This window comes from Tauraco erythrolophus, chromosome 6 (assembly GCF_009769465.1).
Source record: "Tauraco erythrolophus isolate bTauEry1 chromosome 6, bTauEry1.pri, whole genome shotgun sequence".
In the NCBI taxonomy this organism is placed as follows: Eukaryota; Metazoa; Chordata; class Aves; order Musophagiformes; family Musophagidae; genus Tauraco; species Tauraco erythrolophus.
The window spans coordinates 28,185,602-28,209,499 of record NC_141470.1 but is presented as its reverse complement, the minus strand read 5'-3'; the positions used below and the strand labels follow the sequence as shown (position 1 = coordinate 28,209,499).

At 40.6% G+C, this 23,898-nt stretch overlaps 1 protein-coding gene across 1 annotated transcript in view; it reads left to right on the top strand.

Moving 5' to 3' along the window:
- The window catches only part of MADD (MAP kinase activating death domain), a 65,930-nt gene that overhangs the window by 16,983 nt on the left and 25,049 nt on the right, over positions 1-23,898 (top strand). The window contains 14 exon segments of the mRNA XM_086614209.1: positions 246-385; positions 1,609-1,710; positions 2,565-2,603; positions 3,635-3,694; positions 4,148-4,225; positions 4,228-4,249; positions 7,139-7,209; positions 7,212-7,324; positions 7,499-7,649; positions 11,279-11,485; positions 16,382-16,435; positions 19,507-19,604; positions 19,950-20,033; positions 23,011-23,169. Coding sequence (XP_086470335.1) covers positions 246-385; positions 1,609-1,710; positions 2,565-2,603; positions 3,635-3,694; positions 4,148-4,225; positions 4,228-4,249; positions 7,139-7,209; positions 7,212-7,324; positions 7,499-7,649; positions 11,279-11,485; positions 16,382-16,435; positions 19,507-19,604; positions 19,950-20,033; positions 23,011-23,169 — 1,378 coding nt within the window.

The following is a 23,898-nucleotide window of genomic DNA, read 5'->3' as shown; positions in this document are numbered from 1 at the left end:
ACCAATGCCCTTTCTCAGACAAGTTTTCAGCATGCCCTGAAAGGTAATAAAAGCCTGAATGCAAAGATGCTTCAGTTCTCTCGTTTTTTCTTTTTTTTTTTTTTTTTCTGTCCCACAAGGTAAGGGTAGTGTGGTGAAAACTGATGAGGAATGAGACCAGCATCAATCTTCCACAATCGTACAATGTGTTGCTTTGGGGCAGAAAGAGGGAAAACTAGTAACAGTTGTACTTAATTTCTTTAAAGGTCTCAGAAGTTACTCCGTCCAAACAGTTTAAAACTGGCCAATGATTCTGATGCAGATTCGGATTCCAGGGCCAGCTCCCCAAACTCTACTGTCTCGAACAACAGCAGTGAAGGTTTTGGAGGCATCATGTCTTTCGCAAGTATGTACTAATGCATTCATTAAGATGGTTTTATTTCTTATATTAGAGTTTACAGAGAGATGGAACAGAGGGATGGCTAGTCAAGAGAATGACTTGGCTGACAAATTCTTACCAGCTTTCCAGAGGTCATGTGGGTAGCCACAGAACCTATGTAACTTATATTGCTGATAAATTTTTTCAGTAAGAAAGACTTTGGTTATGTGGTTAGGCCCTTGAGTTATATGGCACTATAGGGCACAGATCAGAAATTCTTTCAGTTTCATTTAAATAAAAAATTGTGCAATTTCATGAAGTTGATCTTACCAGTAGTATGCCTTCCATGCTACTAGTAATCTGCTAAAGTCAATTCCTTGACTGTGCTCACCTACTTACCATTATATTTTAATAATAAAGACTACAGGTGTGGAACACTAATCTAAAGTTTTCTAATGAATGAAGGAAGATGTGGCCAGTTGGTTCTTGCACTATTGAGTGGAGCAGTGCAAAAGTTTGCTGCAGTGGGAAAAGTATATTGGATGTTTCTGGTAAAATGATTGTTACTAAAATAAGGCTGCAAAAAAAGAAGCAAAGCGAATTGAAATAGTATGCTGACGTTTTAAATTAACATCTTGAAGTGTTAATCAGCTCATTGATGTACATGAGATGCTTTTAGGCTGTCCACAGGCTTAACGAGATGATGATGCATTATTGCGTTCTTAAGATCTGTCTGTAGTAGGAAGAACTTTTGTTTTTTCCTAATAAATGGAAAGCTTCTATTTTAAAGCATGCTTCTGAGGCAGATCTACAGTGTTTCACAGGGCACAGTGCACAATCCTCACTTCAGAATTACATATTTCAGCAATCTTCCATCATCCTTTTTTCTCATGTGGCCCCTACCATTCATTTGCCCCTAAAAAGAGGACCAAATTAAAAGACACAGCTGATGTGAGGTTACCTGTTTAAGTGCAGGAAGGCAGGTGGATGTTGCTGTTACAGCTCAAAGATACAACAGCAGTGATTGCAACATGAAAGCTAAAAATTATCTTTTTGTGCAATTTAGAATAATCTGATTACAGATGTGTTTGCAATGTAAATGAGATGGCGTTGTGCTTGTGAGACTTTTGGGTAGCAAAGAACTTAATGATTAAGGATCTGGAATAAGAAGGTGAATTACAGGAAGTTTAGGAAGTTCGGGTGTGTGCAGTGAGCGTTTGGTATTTAATTGTTTTCTTCTTCTGTCATAGGCAGCCTGTACAGAAATCACAGCACAAGTTTCAGTCTGTCCAACTTAGCCCTACCAACCAAAGTTGGAAGAGATAAGAATACTCCCTTTCCCAGCCTGAAAGGTAACCATTTTTCCCTTTGTCTTCTACAGCTTTTACAGTTCTTGTGACTTGGCAGTCTGAGGTCTTACCCCTAAGAGGAATCCTGGGGGTGATGCATTTTGGTAGTTTGGGATGCTGCCTGTCTTAAGTATCAAGACTGTAAATTGTCTTGATATTTCTCGGTCAGACTTCTTCCCAACAATTGGGCTGTGTTGGGATGGGAGACTGGCTAGTCTAGCCTGTTAGAGGATACACTGTGAATGTTGGTTTTGTTTTGTATTTTGTTTTGTTTTATTTTTAAGTGCTTAGTGTAAAGAATGAGAACCAAGAGGTAGGTCCTACTTTTGTACTGCCACTCTCCCTGGTTAGCCTTAGATAACTCGTCAGATGCTGCGTTTGTAAGTGGGGATAATGCCAGCCTCCCATGGAGACTGCAGTTTACGTGGGTTTCAAAAGTTTTTATAGCCTTTTCAGTTCAGTAAATAGAAAATTACTGATCAAAATCAAATTATAACCATACTTCAGCTCATTCAGAGTGAAGATTGATCTCCAGCTTATGTGCACAATCTTTTCATTGGAACATCTCCTGTTTGTCTGCAGTATCGCTGGATAGCATGTCTGAATGGGCACTAGAGAAATGACCCCCTTACTGTGGGGAGTTAGAGTCTGGTTGTCCTTGTACCAGGTGTAATAACAGAAGGATGTCTGAGCACATCCTGATGTTCTAGTGTTAAGACGTTCTCAGTTGCTAAACTGGGGGAAGGTTTTATTTTACCTTTCGAGTTATTCTCTCTGATTAGAACTTACTGCTTTTGTTTTAATATGTTGATTTTTTTTCATTTATTTTTTCCTTCTCATCATTTTCATCGGTAAAGATTACTTTAATCTGGAAGTGGGAAGGGATGTGGATGAAGGTTGGTATGATGTTTTGCTGACCTTTGACCTGTAGAAACAAAGGCCAAAAGCTGGTTTTTATATTTCTGCTTTGGACTTTGTTTTTGAGACAAGTAATCATTCCCTGTGTGTAAAATGAGGAGGAACAGGACTGGTAGGGTGAAAACACTAGCAGAGGCTCTGCACAGCTGTTTTTGACAACCTTTTACCAGTTGATTATGTTTTCATGTCCAGTTGTGCTGGATAAGAAACATGCTTCATGTCAGGGTTATTTCTGTGGGTAAACTTAATGACCGATTACATGCATTGGAAGAAAACAGTGATGGGGTTTGCCATTCCACATTCACGCTTTGTGCCTCATCTTCTGCACTTTGATGTTCTTTTCTTGACTATTGTAATCCTGTAGGGCCTTTAATGTAACTCTGCAGATAGGAGGATAGGATTTCTGTGGAGTAGCTCAGTGTGTTTTATGCATGTGCAAGTGTGTGTGTGTGTGTGTGTTTGTGTTCGTTTATGTGTGCATGCTGGCTCACTGGGATTCCCATTGGGCACTTCACTGGTTTTTAAATGTTTTTGTCTCTGTTGTACAGGTATAAAATTGCTGCATTAACTTGTTCTTACCAAGTGTGTGTAGTACCCTGTGTTTCTAACTGTAATGGGAAATGATGCTGGGACTCCATCTCATTGCTGCTGTTTGACTACTTTCCATCTTCCTTTTTAATTTTTATTTCATGCACATCCATTGATATTTTTTCCTCAGTGATGCAGATGTTTTTGATAGTGCCCTTGAAATACAATATGTGCCATAGTGTCCTTGAAGATGCAATACATTGGTTCTACGATGCGAAATTTCAAGTCAAGCACTATCTCTAAGATTAATTACGTTAGCCCTTGTTGTCTTGGGCTTTCAAGCATCCTTCCTGCTCTGGTGTCATTTGGGTTTTGTTTTGAGGGAGGGATGGGAAGAAGCCAGTAGTTGGATTCTTTTGATGCTGATGGTGGGGAGTGTAGATATTGTAGTACACTACTAATTGTATATTTTGTGTCCCAGTATTTGGGTTAAATACTATAATGGAGATTATTACTGAAGCTGGCCCAGTAAGCAATGAAGGTGGGTTCCCTACAGCATGAGCTGTGCATGAAATTTCCAGCATTCCCTATGCCTGACTTTGGGCTACCTTTCTCACTGGGTAACCAGTACCACATGATCTATACTAGTCACCCCCAACGCATTATGCTTTTGCATATAGTGACTAATTTGAAGATGGTTCTTGTTGTGGAACTGCATGCAGAGCAGCCAAACTTTTCCTGCCTTTCACCTCCTGCTCCCATTACCATCTTCTCTTTTTCTCTCTGCATTACTCCCATTACTGTTTTCTGCCGATGTGTGATGCTAGAATATGATATATGCTGCTGCTTTTTTGGAGTTTCCATTTTGTTTGAAGTCTGTTACCTATAATCCGAATAGGTGTGTTAGCCAACGTTAGCGTTGCTTGTTACTGTCCTGGGATCAGATTGTTTTCCTTCTACCCCTTCCTCTCATCCTGTTTCCTCTCCTGTTTAGGGAACAGACGAGCCCTTGTTGATCAAAAGTCTTCCGTCATTAAGCACAGCCCAACAGTGAAGAGAGAATCTCCATCGCCTCAGGACGAACTAGCAATTCCAGGTAATATTTTTCATTGCTTTTTGAGTACACAGTATTGTTAGAGTGGTCTCATGCTCGACCAATGTTTCCTCAGAAGTCTAGTTGTTGAAAACTAAATAATACTTTTCTATGGCCCTAAGCTTGCACGTATTATTGTCTGAGAAGATTTGATGTGGATGATCTTACAGTTAATTGCACACATACATATTTTTCTGTGCTCCGATATGTCCTTCTTCTGTCTGAGATTCAAAAATATTCTAGGTCTCTACTTTAATTCAGTATTTGTTCTTTGTAATTGAGTCTGTTCTGAACAAGCTAGTCTAGCCAGTGCAGTTTTAATGCACTATGCATGGGATCAACTAAGTCATGTGAAGCAGTTTGATTCCTTGAATTCATGTGAAACGCTTTTCTCAGCCTTGTGAAGAATTGTGCTAGTAAGCATTACCTGACCTGTGCCTGTGCCTTCTCCTCCCTTTCTTATGTAGCAGTCATGGGTAGAGTGAAATTTACTTTGAGCTACTGGGGTTGGGAGATAAGCAAGAACAGTAGGTGCAGTTCAGACCAGGGAATGCAGCAGGTTGCACAGGAGTTCCCTTATTCTTACCATTCCCTTCCTTGTGGCAAAACAAGCTGAAGCAGTGCATGTGCTAAGGCTGCTGCAACAGTGCTATTATTAGTGCTGCACTTCATAGAATCATAGAATCATAGAATGGTTAGGGTTGGAAAGGACTTCAAAGATCATCTAGTTCCAACCCCTGATGGATGCTCCATCCCCACTTCCAGGGATGGGGCATCCACAACTCCTCTGGGCAACCTGTTCCAGTGCCTCACCACCCTCAGAGTGAGAAACTCTTCCTTCTATCTAATCTAAATCTGCCCTCTTTCAGTTTAAATCCATTGCCCCTTGTCCTATCACTACATGGCCTTGTAAAAAGCCCTTCTCCAGCTTTCCTGTAGGCCCCCTTTAAGTACTGGAAGGCTGCAATAAGATCACCCCGGAGCCTTCTCTTCTCCGGGCTGAACAGCTCCAACTCTCTCAACCTGTCTTCATAGCAGAGGTGTTCCAGCCCTCTGATCGTCTTCTTGGCCCTCCTCTGGACCTGCTCCAGCAGCTCCATGTCCTTCTTGTGCTGGGGACTCCAGAGCTGAATGCAGTATTACAGGTGGGGTCTCAGAGAGCTGAGTAGAGGGGCAGAATCACCTCCGTCGACCTGCTGGCCACGCTTCTTTTGATACAGCCCAGGATACGGTTGGCTTTCTGGGCTGCCAGTGCACATTGCCGGCTCATGTTGAGCTTCTCATCCACCAGCACTCCCAAGTCCTTTTCCTCAGGGCTACTCTCAATCCATTCTCCGCCCAGCCTGTACTTGTGCTTGGGATTGCCCCGACCCATGTGCAGGACCTTGCACTTGACCTTGTTGAACTTCATGAGGTTCTCACAGGCACATCTCTCTAGCCTGTCGAGTTCCCTCTGGATGGCATCCCTTCCCTCCAGCATGTCCACCACACCACACAGCTTGGTGTCATCAGCAAACTTGCTGAGGGTGCACTTGATCCCGCTGTCCATGTCACCAACAAAGATGTTAAATAGCACTGGCCCCAGTACTGACCCCTGAGGAACACCACTTGTCGCTGGCCTCCACTCGGACATTGAACTGTTGACCACAAGTCTTTGAGTGCGACCCTCCAGCCAATTCCTTATCCACTGAGTGGTCCATCCATCAAAATCATGTCTTTCCAGTTTAGAGACAAGGATGTCGTGTGGGACAGTATCAAATGCTTTAGATAAGTCTAGGTATACGATCTCAGTTGCTCTTCCTCTATCCATCAATGCTGTAACCTCATCATAGAAGGCCACCATAGGTCAGGCAGGATTTGCCCCTAGTGAAGCCATGTTGGCTGTCACCAATCACCTTATTTTCTGTGTGCCTTAGCATAGTTGCCAGGAGGATCTGCTCCATGATCTTGCTGGGTACAGAGGTGAGCCTGACTGGCCTGTAGTTCCCTGGGTCTTCTTTTTTCCCCTTTTTAAAGATGGGGGCTATGTTTCCCCTTTTCCAGTCAGTGGGAACTTCACCGGACTGCCACGACTTCTGAAATATGATGGATAGTGGCTTAGCAACTTCATCTGCCAGTTCCCTCAGGACCCGCAGATGCACTTCATCAGGTCCCATGGACTTGTCCACCTTCAGGTTCTTTAGATGGTCTCAAACCTGATCTTCTACAGTGGGTGGTTCTTCATTCTCCCAGTCCCTGCCTTTGCCTTCCGTGACGGGCTGTGCAGCTGGAGCTCTTGCCAGTGAAGACTGAGGCAAAGAAATCATTGAGAACCTCAGCCTTCTCCATATCCCAGGTAGCCAGGTCCCCTGTTTCCTTCTGGAGAGGGCCTACGTTTTCCCTAGATCTCTTTTTTATCACTGACATATCTACAGAAGTTTTTCTTGTTGTCCTTGATGTCCCTGGCCAGATTTAACTCTATGAGGGCTTTAGCTTTCCTAACCTTATCTCTGGTTGCTCGGACAATTACTCTTCCTCTTTAAAGGAAAGCCTACAGGTCAGACAAGGCAGCGGTGGGAGAAGGTTATGGCATAGAGGATTCCTATGGATTCTGAGAAGTGCTGTGAAGGTGAGGAGTAAAGTGGTAGCTAGAGGAACTAGAGGAAAATCTGATTATGGCTTATTATAGGAAATAACGGACAAAAAATATTTGATAGTACAGCTATAGAACAGAGCTTGGGCTGTGTGCAGTTATGTTAGCAGTAGGCATAGCTAGATTTGAACTTCTTTTCTTGTAAACTTAGCTTTGACAGGCAGTGCATTTCTGTATGTGTCCTGGGCATATCTCTCTTCCCATGGAAGCCAAGGTAAGCAGGGAGCTAACTTTCGCTTGCTTCCTCTTAAATCCATCAGTGAGAACCAGCAGTTCCTGAAGGAGGTGGTACACAATGTTCTCGATGGACAAGGTGTTGGTTGGCTGAATATGAGAGAGTCCGACGTCTGCTGGAGAGTGAGCAGCTTCGTGTCTTTGTACTAAGCAAGCTGAATCGCACGATCCAGTCAGAAGAAGATGCTCGACAGGATGTCATACAGGATGTGGTCAGTGCTGAACTCAGCAGGGTCCTCATACCTAGCATCTGCTGAGGCTCATTTTGTAGAAAGTTTTTGTTAAATTACCTCCTAAAAGCTGATGTTGCAGCAGTTTTGGAATTTATGTTCTTGAATTACTTTTTTACTTCTGGTATAGCAACACTAATGAGATTTTCATTGCAGGAGATCAGCCGCAAGGTTTATAAAGGCATGCTGGACTTGCTGAAGTGCACCGTGTTGAGCCTGGAGCAGTCATATGCAAATGCTGGCCTGGGAGGCATGGCCAGTGTTTTTGGCCTGCTAGAGATAGCACATACTCACTATTACAACAAAGGTAAGAGAGGTATTTATGAGAACACAGTGTTTATGAACCAAACAAGATCCTTATTGTGAAGGTAGCTGTTTTGTGGCTTCTGATGTTTCAGGGGCTTTATGACATTTTCAAGATAGGTGAGAGCTGTACCATTGTTACTGAAACCTTACAAAGCTTGAAACCATTCGCTTGCACACGTGTAACCGGACCGAAGCAAAATAATGACCCTACTGATATTTGATTGAAAATGGAAACTGCAGCAAGATACAAAATCTGAGACTTTTACAGATGAAGTGGGAATTCTGGCAGTGAGGACCTTTAGCTAACACTGTCCCAACCACAGTCTTGGAAAGTTATTGCAGACAACCTGAACAGGGAGATATTTCTAATGTGGAACCATACAAGATTTATATATGACCAACCAGATTGCATTACACAGTGATTCTTATATCACTAAGTATTCTTGGAGAGGAAAGTCTGAAAATACGTCTTTGTTTTCAGCTTTTTCTTAAAATCTGATTCTTAATGGAAAATAAGAAAATGCATGCGTAAGGAAAAAGAGCAAAAGATGACAAAAAGCTACCTCTTCTCTTAATATCTAACTCAAATATAATCTCAAATGATGAAAAGTTATTTATTTCATCATAGCAGAGGAGTAACATCTGCTAAACACTTTATAGTTGATGTTCTGGGTGGCTTCCATCAGGGATTTTATGATTTGACTTAGACGCCCTATGGCTTACAGGTGTTCGTATCCAGTCGTTAGAATGCTGAGGAAGGTAAGGAAGGCTGTGTTAGTGTAACAGTCCTGAATGTGGGGAATAGGCTGATCTTGGTAATTAATAAGCCTTTTAGTCTGACACTGATCCTAAGCAAAATTTTAGAGTTGCTGATGTAAAACTTGATCATTTTAGAGTGAAGTCTTGCTGATGTAATGCCAGATACCATAGTTTGATGGTAAGTAGAGTTTACCCAGTAAATTAATTGTGGTCACAATAGACAAAATTTGGTAGAAACTTTTAAAGTTTTGGTACATCTTTGAAGGATTTCTTGCATGACTCTTGATTTATAGTCAAATTTTAACTGTATAGTATGTTTTATCTGTTTTCAGTGTGTTGATCTAGCTATTTCTAGAAATGTTTTATAGAGATTAGTGCTTAGCTTAATGTTATTTGACATAAAGTAGTGATCTAGTAATCCTAAAATTGTTCAGTCTGCATATGATGCATACTGTTTGAACAGGACTTGATGGATATAGGTTATCTATGTAGAGGAAGCTGAATCTTAATAAAGCATGGTTGTGTGGCATTTTAATATGGCCAAACTAAGGACTTGTGTTTAGGAACAAGGACAGTTGTCAATAATAGCGGGATTGGGAACTATCTGCTAGGAAGCAGTGTCTTTGAAAATGGCAGCTATGTGTGAACTTCCTGCTGTTATTCTGTCTGTAAAAACTGGAGAGGGGAGCACTGCGTAAACCTGGGAATATAGATTTGGGATGCAGCTATTGCATTGTTGTCACGTTTTGAGGTCAAAAGACCAGTCTATCAGCTCCCAAGTCAGGCGAGACCCTTGGGTCCGACTCCCCCTGCCTTCCCTTGGCAGCTCAGTAGGTCGGAGGGTGATTCGTCTGACTTATCGTGGGATCCGTCACTAATAGACAAACAGGAGGTAATTTGGCCAGTATACCAGCTCCCAAGTTAGACGAGACCCTTGGGTCCGACTCCCCCTGCCTTCTCTTGGCAGCTCAGTAGGTCGGAGGGTGATTCGCCCACTTATTAAGGGATCGTCACTAGTAGTACTATGGGCCAACTCCTTATAATAATTCAAAAGTTTCCGGAAACATGCATATATATTTTATTTGTGACAGAATACAGGTTCGAGGATAGCTGGTGATAGTGACTGAGTACAAAAACAACTTTAATTGAAATACTGCAGTGATAATATAAAACGATTACTGATCAGTGATAATACTAAATAGCTAGCAAGATGTTAGTAAGTAATTAAGTAAGTGCACATAACACAGAGTTCTTACCCAATAGGCGTCCCTATGGGGGGGAGAAGAGAGGTTCAGCCCGTCGACTGATCCCAGACGTTCCGATGGGGGGGCTTCTCCCTAACATCCCCTTTGTTTGCCGCTATTTTATACTTTTTTCATATCTTTTAGGTGGAGCTCGAGTGACTCTAGTCATACATAACTTTTATTAGGATTGGTGTAAATTTCTCTCGTGAGGGGTGTTCACAAATTAGGATTGGTGTAAATTGCTCGTTTGAGGGGTGGTCGCAGCTCGGAGGCAGGTGGAGGTGTGACTTAGTAGCTGAAGGACACAATTTTGCCATCACTGCTGAGGCAGCGGTTGTGATTCACTTCCCTCAATGGCATTTTTATGGTTATCTTTACCAGGCGCCTCTCATCCCTGATAACAGGGATGAGCCGTGATACCTCCGTACCACTCTACTCTCCATTTCAAGGGTATTGCGTGGGCCTTGTTCATTGTTTCTTGTCCCCAATAACAGGACTGAGCCATGATACCTTCGTATCACTCTACTCCCCATTTCAAGGATATTGAGACCTTGTTTGTTCCTGAGAGCAGCAGCTGTGCCTCATGTCAGAGCTGCTCTAATATTAGCTGAATTCTGGGGAACAATATTCTCCCATTCCCCTCCAATTTCAGTCATTTTCCCACAATTGTCTTTGGGTATGTCACTATCAAGACCCAGAGCTGAGGTAGTGCTTCCAGTTTTGATCATCACATTTTGAAAAACTGAGGAGATTTCTGAAAAGACCTGCAAGGAACTGGGAAAACACTTTTTCTCTGAAAGATGGAGGTGTTCAGTCTATTGAATGTTAGGTATGGATTGTTTTCAATTATTATCTAAATGGAAAGGTGTTGCTGATAGCAGAATCTTTAATCTGCTGGACAAAGGTATCATAAGGTCTAGCGGTACAACAAATTTAGATATTAGGATATGAAATTTTAGCTATTAACCTCAGCTATTGGAACAGTTTGAACAGGATTGCAGAAGGTTCTTTGCAGAAAAACTAATTTTAGTTATTCTGTTCTGAAAGCTTTGCTGTAATTCAAGCTATGGAGTTTGATAATAATCCGAACTTCCTTTGGGGACATATGATTATAGGAAGTCTCAGAGAATGATCAAAGAGCTAGAGCTGATAGTTTTTTGGGTTTTTTTCCTAGCCGAAGTTTAATTTAGTGTTACCCATCAAAGACAATTGTATTTGTCATCTTTTCACTGTGACAGGAGCTTGCTTATAGTCTAGAAGTGATATTCTTGATAGTTTAGGTGGAGTTGTATGATTTTGCACAACTCGGCAGAGGAGATACTACAGTTACTGTGTTAAAGAAGATTTTTAGGTTTCACATATACAGGAAGGAGATAATTTGAGTGTCCCAAAACCAGCGCTCTGGCTTTCTCCTCTACTATTTCCACCACTGTGTCGGACTTTCTGCAAGCCATGGTGACCTATGGGAACAAATGTGAGACTGAGCTGTTTCAGTGCTAGGCTTAATGATTTAGGTGGGACCACCTGTCTCATATCCCTTTTGCTGCTCTCATTTCCTTTTTCCTGATGTGTTGGGGTTTGTTGTTGTTTGCTTTTTTTCTCAGCACTGTTTTTTTTTTCTTTAAAGAACCAGAAAAGAGAAGACGAAGTCCAACAGATGGATCTGTCACTCCACTTGGCAAGGATCCTGCATCGTCTCCAAGAGTGGAGCCAAAACCTGCGATGCAGCTGCCAGTGCCTCAACTGATGCCAAAGGCACCGAGCCCTGCAGGCAAAGGGCCAAGGGAGTTTGACACGAGAAGTCTAAAGGAAGAAAACTTTATTGCTTCCATTGGTGTGTATTGACGTGCATGTGAAATGCAGGAGGGGCTTCTATTTTGGCCTTAGGTTCTCTTTACATTCTCTCCATTTTAACACACTACATTGCTGCTGTGACATGCTTCATTTATGCCTTGGATCACAAGGAACAATCATATGTGTTTTCACTCTACTCTTGGATAAACTATCCAGGGCAATTTTCTCCTAGAAGCTTTCTAATCTTAATTGAATTTCATTACACTTTAGACAACTTTATTTTATTTTTTTCTCTGTGATTGATGTTTTCAAGAAAGAAGAAATGGAAAAAGGGAAACAGGGTCAGCAGGTCTTTGGAAAGGGCAGCTGTGGAAGGGACTACATGAAACAAAAATTTTCTAATCATTGCTGACTACCTGTGGATTATCTAGATTGCATCCTGAGAGAAGTGAGACCTAGGATATGCTGGTTGTTAATAATAAAAACTGCCAAAAAGATTTTAGTTGTAGTGGTAAACAGTTTCAGTGAGCAGGACTGATGGATCTTCCTTCTATGCAATAGCAAATAGAATGTATGTCCTTCTAAACAGCATCTACTAGGCTGGTCACTGGAAATTTATTCCCAGTCTAAGTTCTTAGCTGGTATAGCTTTTCCCTATGGCTGGGAAAAAGTTAGAAGTAGACTTTAAACTGTTTTACCTAAAAAAGGGTTTACAGATTTTGAGGGAGGGGGTAGGGGGGTGGAGAAAAAAAGAAGGAAAAAAGTTAGTTGGATCCAACCTGCTGTGGATTGTAAACAAGAGCAAAGTACCATCAGCATATGAGAGAAATTCTTTGTCAACTCCAAAAATACGTCATGTTAAAATTTAACCATTGCTTCTTGTAGCCTGTTTAAAATAACTGTTTAATGGAATCATTGTGTGAAAGATTAATCTTCTGAAAGCAGAGTCTTACTGTGAGGCTGTACCTGCAGTATCTGGCATAAGACAAGGGCAGTTATGTGATAGGAGTGCGGACATTCATTCTTATACCCACATAATAGCTGCAGGCTGAGTGGTGTCAAGTCCTTCTGAACTGATACTGAACCCCTCTGACTTGAATTGCTTTCTTGTTTCAAGAGGTAATCTAGGGAGGCAGTTGCTCAGAAATTAGTCTTGCCCTCTATTTGAAAATCTGTCAGGGAGCTAAAACAAATTCAGATTTCCAGCATTTCAGTTTAGTGCTTTGGTTGCTCTGCGTACTTAATTTCTTTTCTGTAGAAAAGACAAAGTATGCTTCAGACACAACTAAGAATAAAACAGACACTAGGCCAGCATTCTTTCAAGGAATAAGAGAGACCTTTTGATTGCATTGCTGAGACTGTTCCTTTCCCTCAGATGAAATTAAAGCTGCATAGAAATGGAAATCACAGAGATCAGACAGTCCATGTTTGCGAATCGTTGTAGGAAATGCTTTTCCAAAGAAATGCTTCTTAATATGTTAACTACTGTTGCCAGAATATTAACCCTAAACAATTCACAGTCTTCAAGGACAGGCAACAGGTAAATTCTAATTGGTGATTCTGATGCTCTAATGATTTCTACTTCCTGTAAGTTACAGGAAGGATATGATTTCACCAAAACTGATCAAAGTTCAAAAGACGTTAATGTTTTTTTCTGAAACCTTTTTTATAACTTGTTTTGTCTGTTACCAAGAATCATGAACTAGTATGCAAGTCAGTCTTTAAGAAATTGCCATAAAACAATGTAGTGTCCATCTGAATCTTGAGATCTAGAAGTAAAGGGAATCTCTCTTGTGTTGCAGGAAGATAATTTAAAGCTGCTTGGCTATTATACTTCCTTTATGTTCTGTTATGAAAGTATAAGACAATACTTTGGATATACAGGACCAGAGTTAGTCGTGGCTAGGCTTAAATTCCTTCTGTAGTGAAATGCAGACTTTCTCATTCAAACTAAGTTCTTTAGGGAAGAAGCATTTGGTAAATAGTTACACGTTGCTGAAATAACCAAGTATTTGTAAGTAATTCCATTTAAACATGAGAAAAAATGTTTTTATGTGAAGATGATCTAACACTGGAACAGGTTGGCTGGAAAGGTTGTGGATTCTCCATCTGTGGAGATAGTGAACACCTGACTGGACATGGTCCTGCAGCAACCTGCTCTAGTTGACCCTGCTTTGAGCAGGAAGGTTTCGCTAGATGATCTCCAGAGTCCCTTTGAACCTCAGCAGTTCCTCGATTCTGTGAGGTTTGGAAGGTGTGTACAGCCTCAGGTTGCAGAGATGTAAATAAAACTCTCAATGAATCTCTTGGTATTGTATGGACAAAATACAAATTGGGCTGCTAACCTTTTGATCTAGTTACAAGAGGAAGTACTGGAATGAAAAGTAAGTCATCAGCATGATGGAGTAAAATCATGTACAGCACTGCTTGCAATAGCCATACAAAAAGTGTGTGTTAGTGTGGTGATTAAAATGCTTCTCTGAGATCTAGAGGTATGGTAGCTGAATGTGTGATTTTCTTGTACTACAGGAACAATGACCTGTTCACAGGAGGTTCACAGAGTTTTCCAAAGTTTAGAATGGATGTGTTCCTGCTTGACCCCTTTTCTTGTTCACTTTTTCAGAAAGTTTATGGTTTATTTGGTACCTCTGAAGTATGTAGGATACTCCCTTGTAACATGGAAGGCTATTGGTATTCAAAATTCTTATTTCTGAGGTGAAAGATGATGGGTTTTTATCAGTTGAGTATTGATCTTTGCTATGCTTTAATGCCTAATTGCTTAGCTGGGAAATTGATTGTGAAGATGATGCTTCTGATACTTTGTTTCCTAAAAGATCACCAATTATTTGCTTACTTCTGGGTTTCTTGTCTTCCAGGGTCCATGGTCATCACCTGTAGTGTTGGCCTTTTTGTTACGACACTGGTGACTTGAAAGTTGATAGTTAATAGTTAATGATTGGTTTGGTTTTATTGCATACTTGCTGTAACTGTTAATGAAAATATCAGTACTTACTGAAGTTTCCATTACTACTTTTAAAATAATTGTTTAGTGCTGGCAGATCACTTTATTTTGACAGTTTTTTGAAACAAAAAATTGTGCTATCTAGTTTGTCTGCATCAGAGCCTTTCTGGACCTGCTGTCCTGTTTAGTTCAGGCTCATGTAATAAAGTCACAGGCATAGTGTTTTTTGCCTCTTGAGTTTACCTGAGATTTTCCTTTTCTTCTTTGACAAAGTAGTTGAGAGTGAAATATAGGCTGTTTTTAATGTGCTAGGATATACTCAACCCTGAATTAACAAGCAAGTCAGGTAAAAGTAATTTAATGGCAGGTATTGTAGCTTTCAGCCTGGTGGTTTTTAAAGTAAAGCAATACAGACTGAGCACTTAAGAGGCCAGATGTTTTCAAAGCCCTTTAACAAACAAATTCAGTACATCTTAAAGAGATTGTTATCTGTGTCAGTGTGTGCTCAACTAGATAAGCCTATAGGATGCTGTTTGGATCCATAAGCAATTTTCTCCTATCCATCTGTGTACTTAACAAAAGTTGAAGGAACATCCATCAATCATGAAGCAGATTCAAAAATCAGTTGACTAGCAGCTGTCTTTCTAGCTTTTTCTCCCTTGCTACATTTGCCTTGCTCCTGTTATGTTTAATGATAATACTTTGGAGCCTTCCTCCACAATTGTAAAGCTATCCTTTTTAAGTTTTATTTTATTTTTCAGTAGACGTTTTGCTCAATAGAAGTTTTTTACAATTGCCCTAATTTCTGCTATTTGCTGGGTGGGATTGATTTCTGACACACTTCAAGTGGCCTTTTAGGTGCTCAGCAAGTTTACTTAAAGTGAAGTAGAACAATATTGTATTTCTTTTCCTTCCCTTTGCCACTTTTTTAAGAGTATCTTCCTCTGTAGCATCCCAGCTTTAACCGTGCTAATATGAGAGGACAGTGCCTATCATTCAGTCAGTTTGGTATGTCAGCTTGTAATGTTTCCTTTGTCCAGCACCTGGAATGATGTGATGTTTCTGAGCAGAAAAGATGACTGCATTTCAGAGGATTGAGGAATGTGAGTGATAGAAAAGTGCCAGTGCCTCATAGCGATTTCGTCTCAGGGCTAAGCTTCAAGTGAAAAGAATTGCTGCAGAGTTTTTTCCTTTCCTCTGCATTGTATCCTCTTATGGCATTCCTTGACTTGATTGGAGTGCTGTCACCTAATTTGAATTTTGGAAATCAGCATTAAGCATGACCGATATCTTACTAATTTTTCTTCCTCTTTCCTATTCTCCATTCTTTGAACCCTGATGGGAACAAGTAGATGCAGAGAAGTTCAGCTTTTTGCACGTAGGACTGGTTGATAGGCAGAGTCAAGCATTTATTGAGAATGCTGTCAGGTCAAAAATAGCCTGTTGTACTTGTAAACTTTGTGATAATTTTTGAGATATAATATTGGTTAAATATTGTGTTTACCTACAGTTTTAATTTTCTTGGAATTGCTGCTGCTGTTTTTGTGCCTTTTGCTTTCAATGATATAAACTAGAGACACTGAAACGTTTCTGTTATTAGAGCTGTGATGCCTACATTTTGGAGGAATAAATATCTGACAATCTTAAAAGCCTTTCTCAGGAAAGGTGATTAATTGCATTATATGTGTTCATAATAGCCATTTTTCCTTAGTTGCTTCACTGTATGAAATCATCTCAAACATTTGAATTCTGTAAATGAGAGATGATGCAGTGCTTGATTCCTAACATTAATTTCTTGTAAAATAGTGTTAATTAACCATTCACTCAATAGCTGTTGTAAATTTCTGCTTTTTTTTTTTTTTTGTGAGATGAAGGGGTGGGGTTTTTGTTTCAATTTTTTTTCCTCATTTTCACCTGTCTGACCAGCCGCTGACTCTTTCTCTTTCTCTCCTGCTTTCAATGCATCTTGGGTAGAATTGTGGAACAAGCACCAGGAAGTGAAAAAGCAAAAATCTTTGGAAAAAACGAGTAAGGAAATTAAAAAACATAGAAACTGACTCCTCCAGCCTCCCCATAACTGCCAACTCCCCAGGTGCAGGGTGAACTTGCATCTATGGCACACAGTTTTTATGCCCACATGAACAAAGGTCTATCAAGAAAGCCTGCTTTATAGAGGAGACCAAACAGATCAGTTTGCCTTGAGGAAATCGTGTTCAAATGTCTCTTTTTTTTTTTTTTTTTTCCCCCTTCCTTTTTCTCCTCTCCTGAATTTTGCCTTCTTCAAAGAAGGGGAAGCAGATATTTACATCCTCACCATACCAGATATATATGGAAGGATTTTAAGATATTCCATCTCCGTTCTTAAAGACCAGTTTTGCTTAACAAATCTTTGACGTGGATGTATTGATTGATTGATTGGATGTTATTGGGATGAAGAATTCTTGATTCTTTCAAGCCACGGGATGGCAAATTTTGGTACCTGTCATCAACCATGAACAGTTTATGACTACAGTCGGACATCAACAAGAAATACTTTTGAGGGGGAGAGAGAAGGTGTATGTGAAGAATTGTGTTTAATGATGGCTCTTACAGAATAGCCTCAAAATAAGGAATCAAGCTGATTTTGTTTTTTATATCCCGTGTTAAAGGAGTGAAATAGTCTGAGGCTGTTTGCAGAGTCTAAACAGTAGTCTAATTCTACACAAATCTTAACATCTATTGAAATATGATATTGAATAAAATATCGAATATATGTTATCTGCAGGTGTAGCACCAGGTTTTACTCTTTTGATTATCAGTGCTGTAAGTAGAGACATATGATATAAGAATAGCTAGTTTATAATAACCATGATGTGGTAGATGTTTCCTAGCCATAAGTATAGTTTCTACTTCGCAGAGCTGATGTCCCTTTTACAGACTGAAGGTTGGAGAGCAGTAATAGCTAAGATGAATGAGTGAAAATTCCTGACATTCTGACTGGGCCTGAATTTGCTACACTAGTTTTAGGCTCCTCAGTTAAATACTTCAGTTAAGTAAAGCGAACATCTGGAGTTAGTTCAGAGAGAATGGGTCAAATGGGGCAACTCTGCAGTACAGCTTACTGTATTTAAGATCTGAATTTCCTCCTGCTGAGGTAGGAGTGTGTGTGAGATACACATAGCACATGCACACACCTAGTCTCCCTAACTGGGCCTTTCAGATAGGGATAAATTGAGGGTTTAGTGGTTTATGAGTGTTAGATATAACAAATCTCCCCTTCCCTTCTTAATGGAGTTGTAAGTGCCTGTAAATTGATAGTGACAAAAATGTGATTGTGTTTATTGTGCTCCTTAAACTCAGTTACCAGTATTGCCCACAACTGTCAAATACCTGAACTGCTTCCAATCAGTTTCATTTGCTTCAAAAGTCAAATTGCCAGAAATATATCTGAATTAAGTATTGGGATGGGGAACTCCTAAATTGCTGAAAACACACAGCTGAAGTTTGGTACTCTTGCTGTAGTAATGAGATATAAAAGTTTTTGCTGCATCGTTATTCAGAACTAGAAATGGTGGCCATTTGAATGAGTGGGAATAGACCTCTAGAGGTCAGCAGTGTCTATTTCAGTGAAAAATAAGATTCCAAATTCTTAGAATATTTTTAGCTTTTTTTTTTTTTGTAAATTTTGTTTATACTTTCTCTTTGTTAGAATCTTTGATGATTTGATTTACAGTATCTGAGGCATGTGGACTTGGAGGCAGAATACTGTGACAAATGAAGAACACTTTCTGTAAAACGCTTCAGATGGAGAATTGATGATTGAGTAGTAAGCTAGTATGGTCTGCACAGCCCGCTTATGGCTTTGCTATTCATGAGTTTACATACCATCTCAAATTCACTCCCACAAATCTTTTTATATTATCCTTCTCTCTCTCTCTCCTTCCTTCCCTTTTTCTTTCCTTTTCACTGTCTTACCCCCTCTAATATCACATAAAATACAAACATTTTCATAATTCCCGGGTTGTTGTGATCAGTGGTTATAAGAGATAGTGGCATTGTTTGCTTAGAGATACTGGAAATAGTCATGGGTATATAATACAAATATTCCAGCTGCTGATCATGTCTTCCTGTTACTGAATAGTTGGCAGATATGGATATGGCAGAAGTGTTGCATTCAGTCTCTTCCCCTTTCTGAGTGCAGTGACATCCTGTGTACCGTCTATAACACATTCTCTTCTTGCCTCATTATTTACCTCGTAAGATGCTTATCCAAATTTCTTTTCAGGCTCTGCCTCTCCATCATTCTCTTTTCCTTGTACCATCCTAGCAGAGGACAACAGATGATTTGATTCTAGAACTGCATGAGAAATTTAACATAAAGCTCTCTATCTTTTTTTTTCCCCCCTTTTTCGTTTTGGATTGGGTGGGTTAATGAATGCATGACTTAGAGCTTGCTGATTCCCTCTGTTACTACTGACCTATGTGATTGCCAACTCTGGAGAGCCATTTGTTAATGTAATTGGGGAATGTTGTGAAGTACAGCATCATACAAGCTTCTTCCTTGAAATTCTTTCTGGTGTAACACCAATTGTCGCTAGGTATTTATGTTCGTGTCATGTGTTGCCTGATTTTTGCCTAGATAGTTGCTATGGGCAACCTAAAAAACTTAGTCCAAAGCTTTGAGCAAATTAGCTGTTCAAAAAAGGATTCTGGCTTTAAGTAAATAGGTATCCTTTATTTTACCAAGAGTAAAGGAAGTGGCTTCCTAGAGTTGAATGGCAACTGCTCTGCATGTGTTATCATAACTGGAAGCTACTTGACCTTTTTCTGTCCTCTTTTCTCTCTTGAGTGGCTAACAAAGGTACTGTTTAGTGATAGTCTAGCCGCTCCTGGACTATGCCTTTGGAGTATTTGACATTCAAACCAATGTTCAAAGAATGGCAGGTGTGTCCTCCTGGCCTTGTTGTTTACAGTACCAAGGAATTTAAAAAAAAAAAAATCAAAGGAATGAGAAAGCAAATTTGTTTTCTTGGTACTGTTCCTGCTTTCAGTCTGTCATCTGCTTTCTGCCATACTGTTTTTTCTTGGTATAGTAATGATTTACTTTTTCCTTTGTTCAGGGCCAGAAGGTGTGAAACATTTTGATTTGGGAGAAACAGATGAGAAAAAATCCCAAATCAGTGCAGACAGTGGCCTCAGCTTGGCCTCAGGTTCTCAGGTCAGTGGCTCCTATGCTTAATTTATTTAAGTGGTAAGAGACAGTATGCTTCTATTCATTACTTAATTGTGAGAAGATTTCTAGGTTTCAGCATTCTTGAAAGGCTCATTCAGTAAAATTTCTTCTCCCCTTCCTGTAGGGGACTGATCTTTGTGAACTCCTCAATTTTATGACCCTATAATATTTTTGACATGCAGGCAGTAGTTTCTAATTGGCTGGCTAAATAAACCAAGGAAGCGTAAGGTGTGTGATTCAAGACCCCAAAGGAATGGGAAGTGATGTTCTTTCCTCATGATAAAAACTAATGTGACTTTTCTTCCCATCCTTTATATGTTTTGATTGCAGAAGAGTGATTTCGACTCTGTTCCCAGTGGAGGACCAGCAGTTATGGTCCGGAGTACAAGCCAGGATTCTGAAGTTAGCACAGTGGTAGGATATGACCAAAGTGACATCTTGATGTGATTCACTGCTTGCTAAAGTCGGGGAGGGCATTTCGTGCCTACATTTTGTGTGGTATGGCTGCATACTGTCATGCATGCATAATATATGTCTATGAGTTCTCTCTCCAGAGCCTCTGAGTGGGTGGCAAGTATGTGTGTCTGACAAAACATACATAGTGCTTTATTAGCAGATTGCATCCTTCATATATGGTGCTCGTTGCTGTTACATATTCCTACATATTGGTGTATTTATAGAACTGATGGATTGCAATAATTTTATAAATATGCCTTAGTTGTTTATAAACCTATCTATAAAGAATAGAAGTTTAAAAATGTAACCTGAGAGCAAAAAAGGCAGATCATTCGATGCATTAAAAACAAGAGCAGACTTTCTGATATATTACCTTAAAGCACTTGAGTCATATCAAAATATGTTTGCTTGCTTTCCGATCAGCTGTAGGGTCTAGAGGGAAAGAAGTAGCAGGAATGCATTCAGTAAAAAAAGAATGAGCCTTGTCCCTACCACACGTTATCTGATATGGCATATTCCAGGGGTAAAACCCAAGGAACTTTTCTCTTTTTGTTATTGATTTTTCTTCTCTCCAAACTGCTGTGTACCTGTGAATATCTGGCTTTCCATGATCTTTACCCAGCCTGTAACAAGAATAGTACTCTGACCGTCTTTCTCTAATGGACCCAGAAATCGTAATCTATGGGATACTGCCCCATAGAAGAGGAGTCTAGGAGAGCAGGTCAAGTATGTCCTCCTCCAAGCTCAAGAAAGGTCCATCCCAACAAGTAGGAAACCAAGCAAAATCTGCAGGAGGCCTGAATGGATGAGCTCCCAGCTGAACTCAGACATAAAAAGGAAGTGTACAAGAGGTGGAAGCAGGGGCAAGTGGCACAGAAGGAGTATACGTTTGCTGTATGATCTTGTTGGGATTGGGTTAGGAAAGCCAATATGGACCTGGAGTTGAATCTGGCAAGGAATGTGAGTGGAAGCAGGAAAGGATTCTACAAGTACATAAGCAGCAAGAGGAAGGACTGGGAAGAACGGGCCTGCTGCTGAATGGGACAGGGGAACTGGTGACTGAGGTACCTGGGGCCTTCTTTGCTTCAGGAATCCTGGGCGCCTGAGACCAGAGGAAAAGTCTGGAACAAAAAGGACTTACCCTTGGTGGAGGATGACCAGGCTAGGGAGCACTGCAACAAACTGGATATACGTAAGTCCATGGTTCCTGACTGATTACAGCCACGAGTGCTGAGGGAGCTGGCTGATGCTGTTGTGAGGCCGCTCTCGATGGTCTTTGAACAGCCATGGGGATTAGGAGACGTTCCTGAAGACTGGAAGACAACAAATACCACTCTTGTCTTCAAGAAGAGCAAGAAGAAAGATCTGGGGAGCTACAGGCTGTCTAGCCTCACCTCAGTCCTTGGGAAGGGTGATGGAAAAAATCTTCCTGGAAAATGTCCTTCCAAGCATATGAAGGACAAGAAGGTGAATGGGTCAAGTCATCAGGGATTTACAAAGAGGCAGGCACACTTAAACAACCTGATAGTCTTCTACAGTGAGATGACTAGCTTGATAGATGAGGGGAGAATGGCAGATACAGTTTACTTCAACTTCTTCGACATTGCCTTTGATGTTGTCTCCTGTAACATAAACATGCTGACAAAGTATGGGTTAGGTAAATGGACAGTGAGGTGGACTGAAAACTGACTGAATGACTGGGCCCAGAGGATTGTGATCAGCGGCACAAAGTCCAGCTGGAGACAAGTCCCTAGTGGTGTATCCCCTGGGTCAGTACTGGAGCCAGTACTGTTCAACGTGTCCGCTGATGGCCTGGATGACAGTACAGAGCGTATCCTCATCAAGTTCGCAGATGGTACAAAACTGGAAGGAGTGGCCAACGCACCAGATGGTTGTGCCACCATTCAGAGAGGCCTTGACAGGCTGGAGAACTGGGCAGAAATGAATCTATGAAGTTCAACATGGGGAAAATGCCAAGTCCTATATCTGGGGAGGAGTAACCCCAGGTACCAGTACACGCTGGGGGCTGACCAGCTGGAAAGCAGCTTTGTTAGGAAGGACCTTGGGATCCCAGTGAACAAGCTGACCGTGAGCCAGCAATGCACCCTCGTGGCAGAAAAGGCCAACTGTATTCTGGGCTGTATTGGGAAGAGCATTGTCAGCAGGTCAAGGGAGGTGATCCTTCCACTTTACTCAGCACCTGTGAGGCTGCATCTGCAGAGTTATGTCCAGTTCTGGGCTCTCCAGTACAAGAAGGATAAAGACTTACTGGAGTGAGTCCAGCTCAGGGCCACAAAGATGATTAAGGGACTGGAGCATCTTCCATGAGAGGAGACACTGAGAGAGCTGGGATTCTTCATCCTGGAGAAGAGAAGGCTCAGTGAGAATTTTATCAATGGGTATAAATACCTGATGGGAGGGAATGAAGTCAAGGGAGACAGATTCTTCTCAGTAGTACCCACTGGCAGGACAAGAGGTAGTCAACACAAAAATCAAAAATTAAAGAACAGGAAATTCCATCTGTACACAAGAAAACAATTCTTTAGTTTGGGAATGGTCAAACACTGGAGCAGTTTGCCCAGAGAGGTTTTGGATTCTTTATCTGTGGAGATTTTAAGAACCTGACTGGACGTGGTCCTCAACACGGTACTCTAGCTGACCCTGCATGAGCAAGAGGTCTTGCCTATAGGTGATCTTAACAGATCACTTCCAACCTAAACAGTTCTGTGATTTTTGTGAAGGACTTTTTAAGTCTCCCTTCGTTGTTTTTTGCAGATTAGGATTTCATGAAACAATAATGTTACTGAAGGAGAAAAGGCAAATATGTCCTTCAGTTGTACTGCTTCTTATTTTGCACCTTAAGAGGAAATATTTTACTGATTTCCTCTGCAGTGTCTTTGTCTGTTGAAGGTAACTGCTTTATTTTTCTCCACAGGTTAGTAACAGTTCTGGAGAGACATTAGGAGCCGACAGTGACTTAAGTAGCAATGCTGGTGATGGCCCGAGTGCGGAAAACGGTGGCAATTTGACAGGATCCAGAGGCACTGTGTCAGACAGTGAAATTGAGACAAACTCTGCTACTAGCTCTATTTTTGTAAGGGCATTGCAGACTTCCCTTTTGGATATTTTTTTTTAAATTAAATCTTGTACAGTAATGATTTCAATGTGTATGCATGTGTGGAAGAGGATCTCTGATTCTGTTCTAAGGGTTAATCGATATAGAAGTATAATATTAAAATATTAAAGATGTAATTTTGTATGGATCCACGTACCTTTCTTCGTTTCCTGTGCAATACATGGTTCTTTGAGAATAGTAGATTCACATCTCACACCATATTGCAGGGTCTAGCAATATTTAATTCTCCCTCATTCAATATTTCTCTCAACCAAATGGAGATTTAATTGCCCTTCAGAGGCAAAACAACATCGATGGGCATTGTTCAACCTTACCTAACTAAGAGGAAAGGATTCCTCTGTTTCTTAGGAGCAGCTACTTGATACAGGAAAGGGATGACCCATTGTAGATTTAGCAGCTGTTCTGTTTCCTTAAAACATTAGTTTAATCCTGTTTGAAGTGTAATCATAACTTTTATTTTCCTAGCGGAAAGATCTCTATGCAGTAAAATTCAAATTCTGGTTTTTCAAGTCCTTGATTACTTGGTATAACCTCTAATATACATCTTAACAAGCAAATAATCATATACTCCATTTGGCTAAATCAAGCTGTCCGCCAAATAGGAAAACAACTTGCAATGCCTAAAGATTGATCTCACTGTGTTCATTATTTTATAATCCGGATAAGATTGTAAAAGGTTTTACAAGG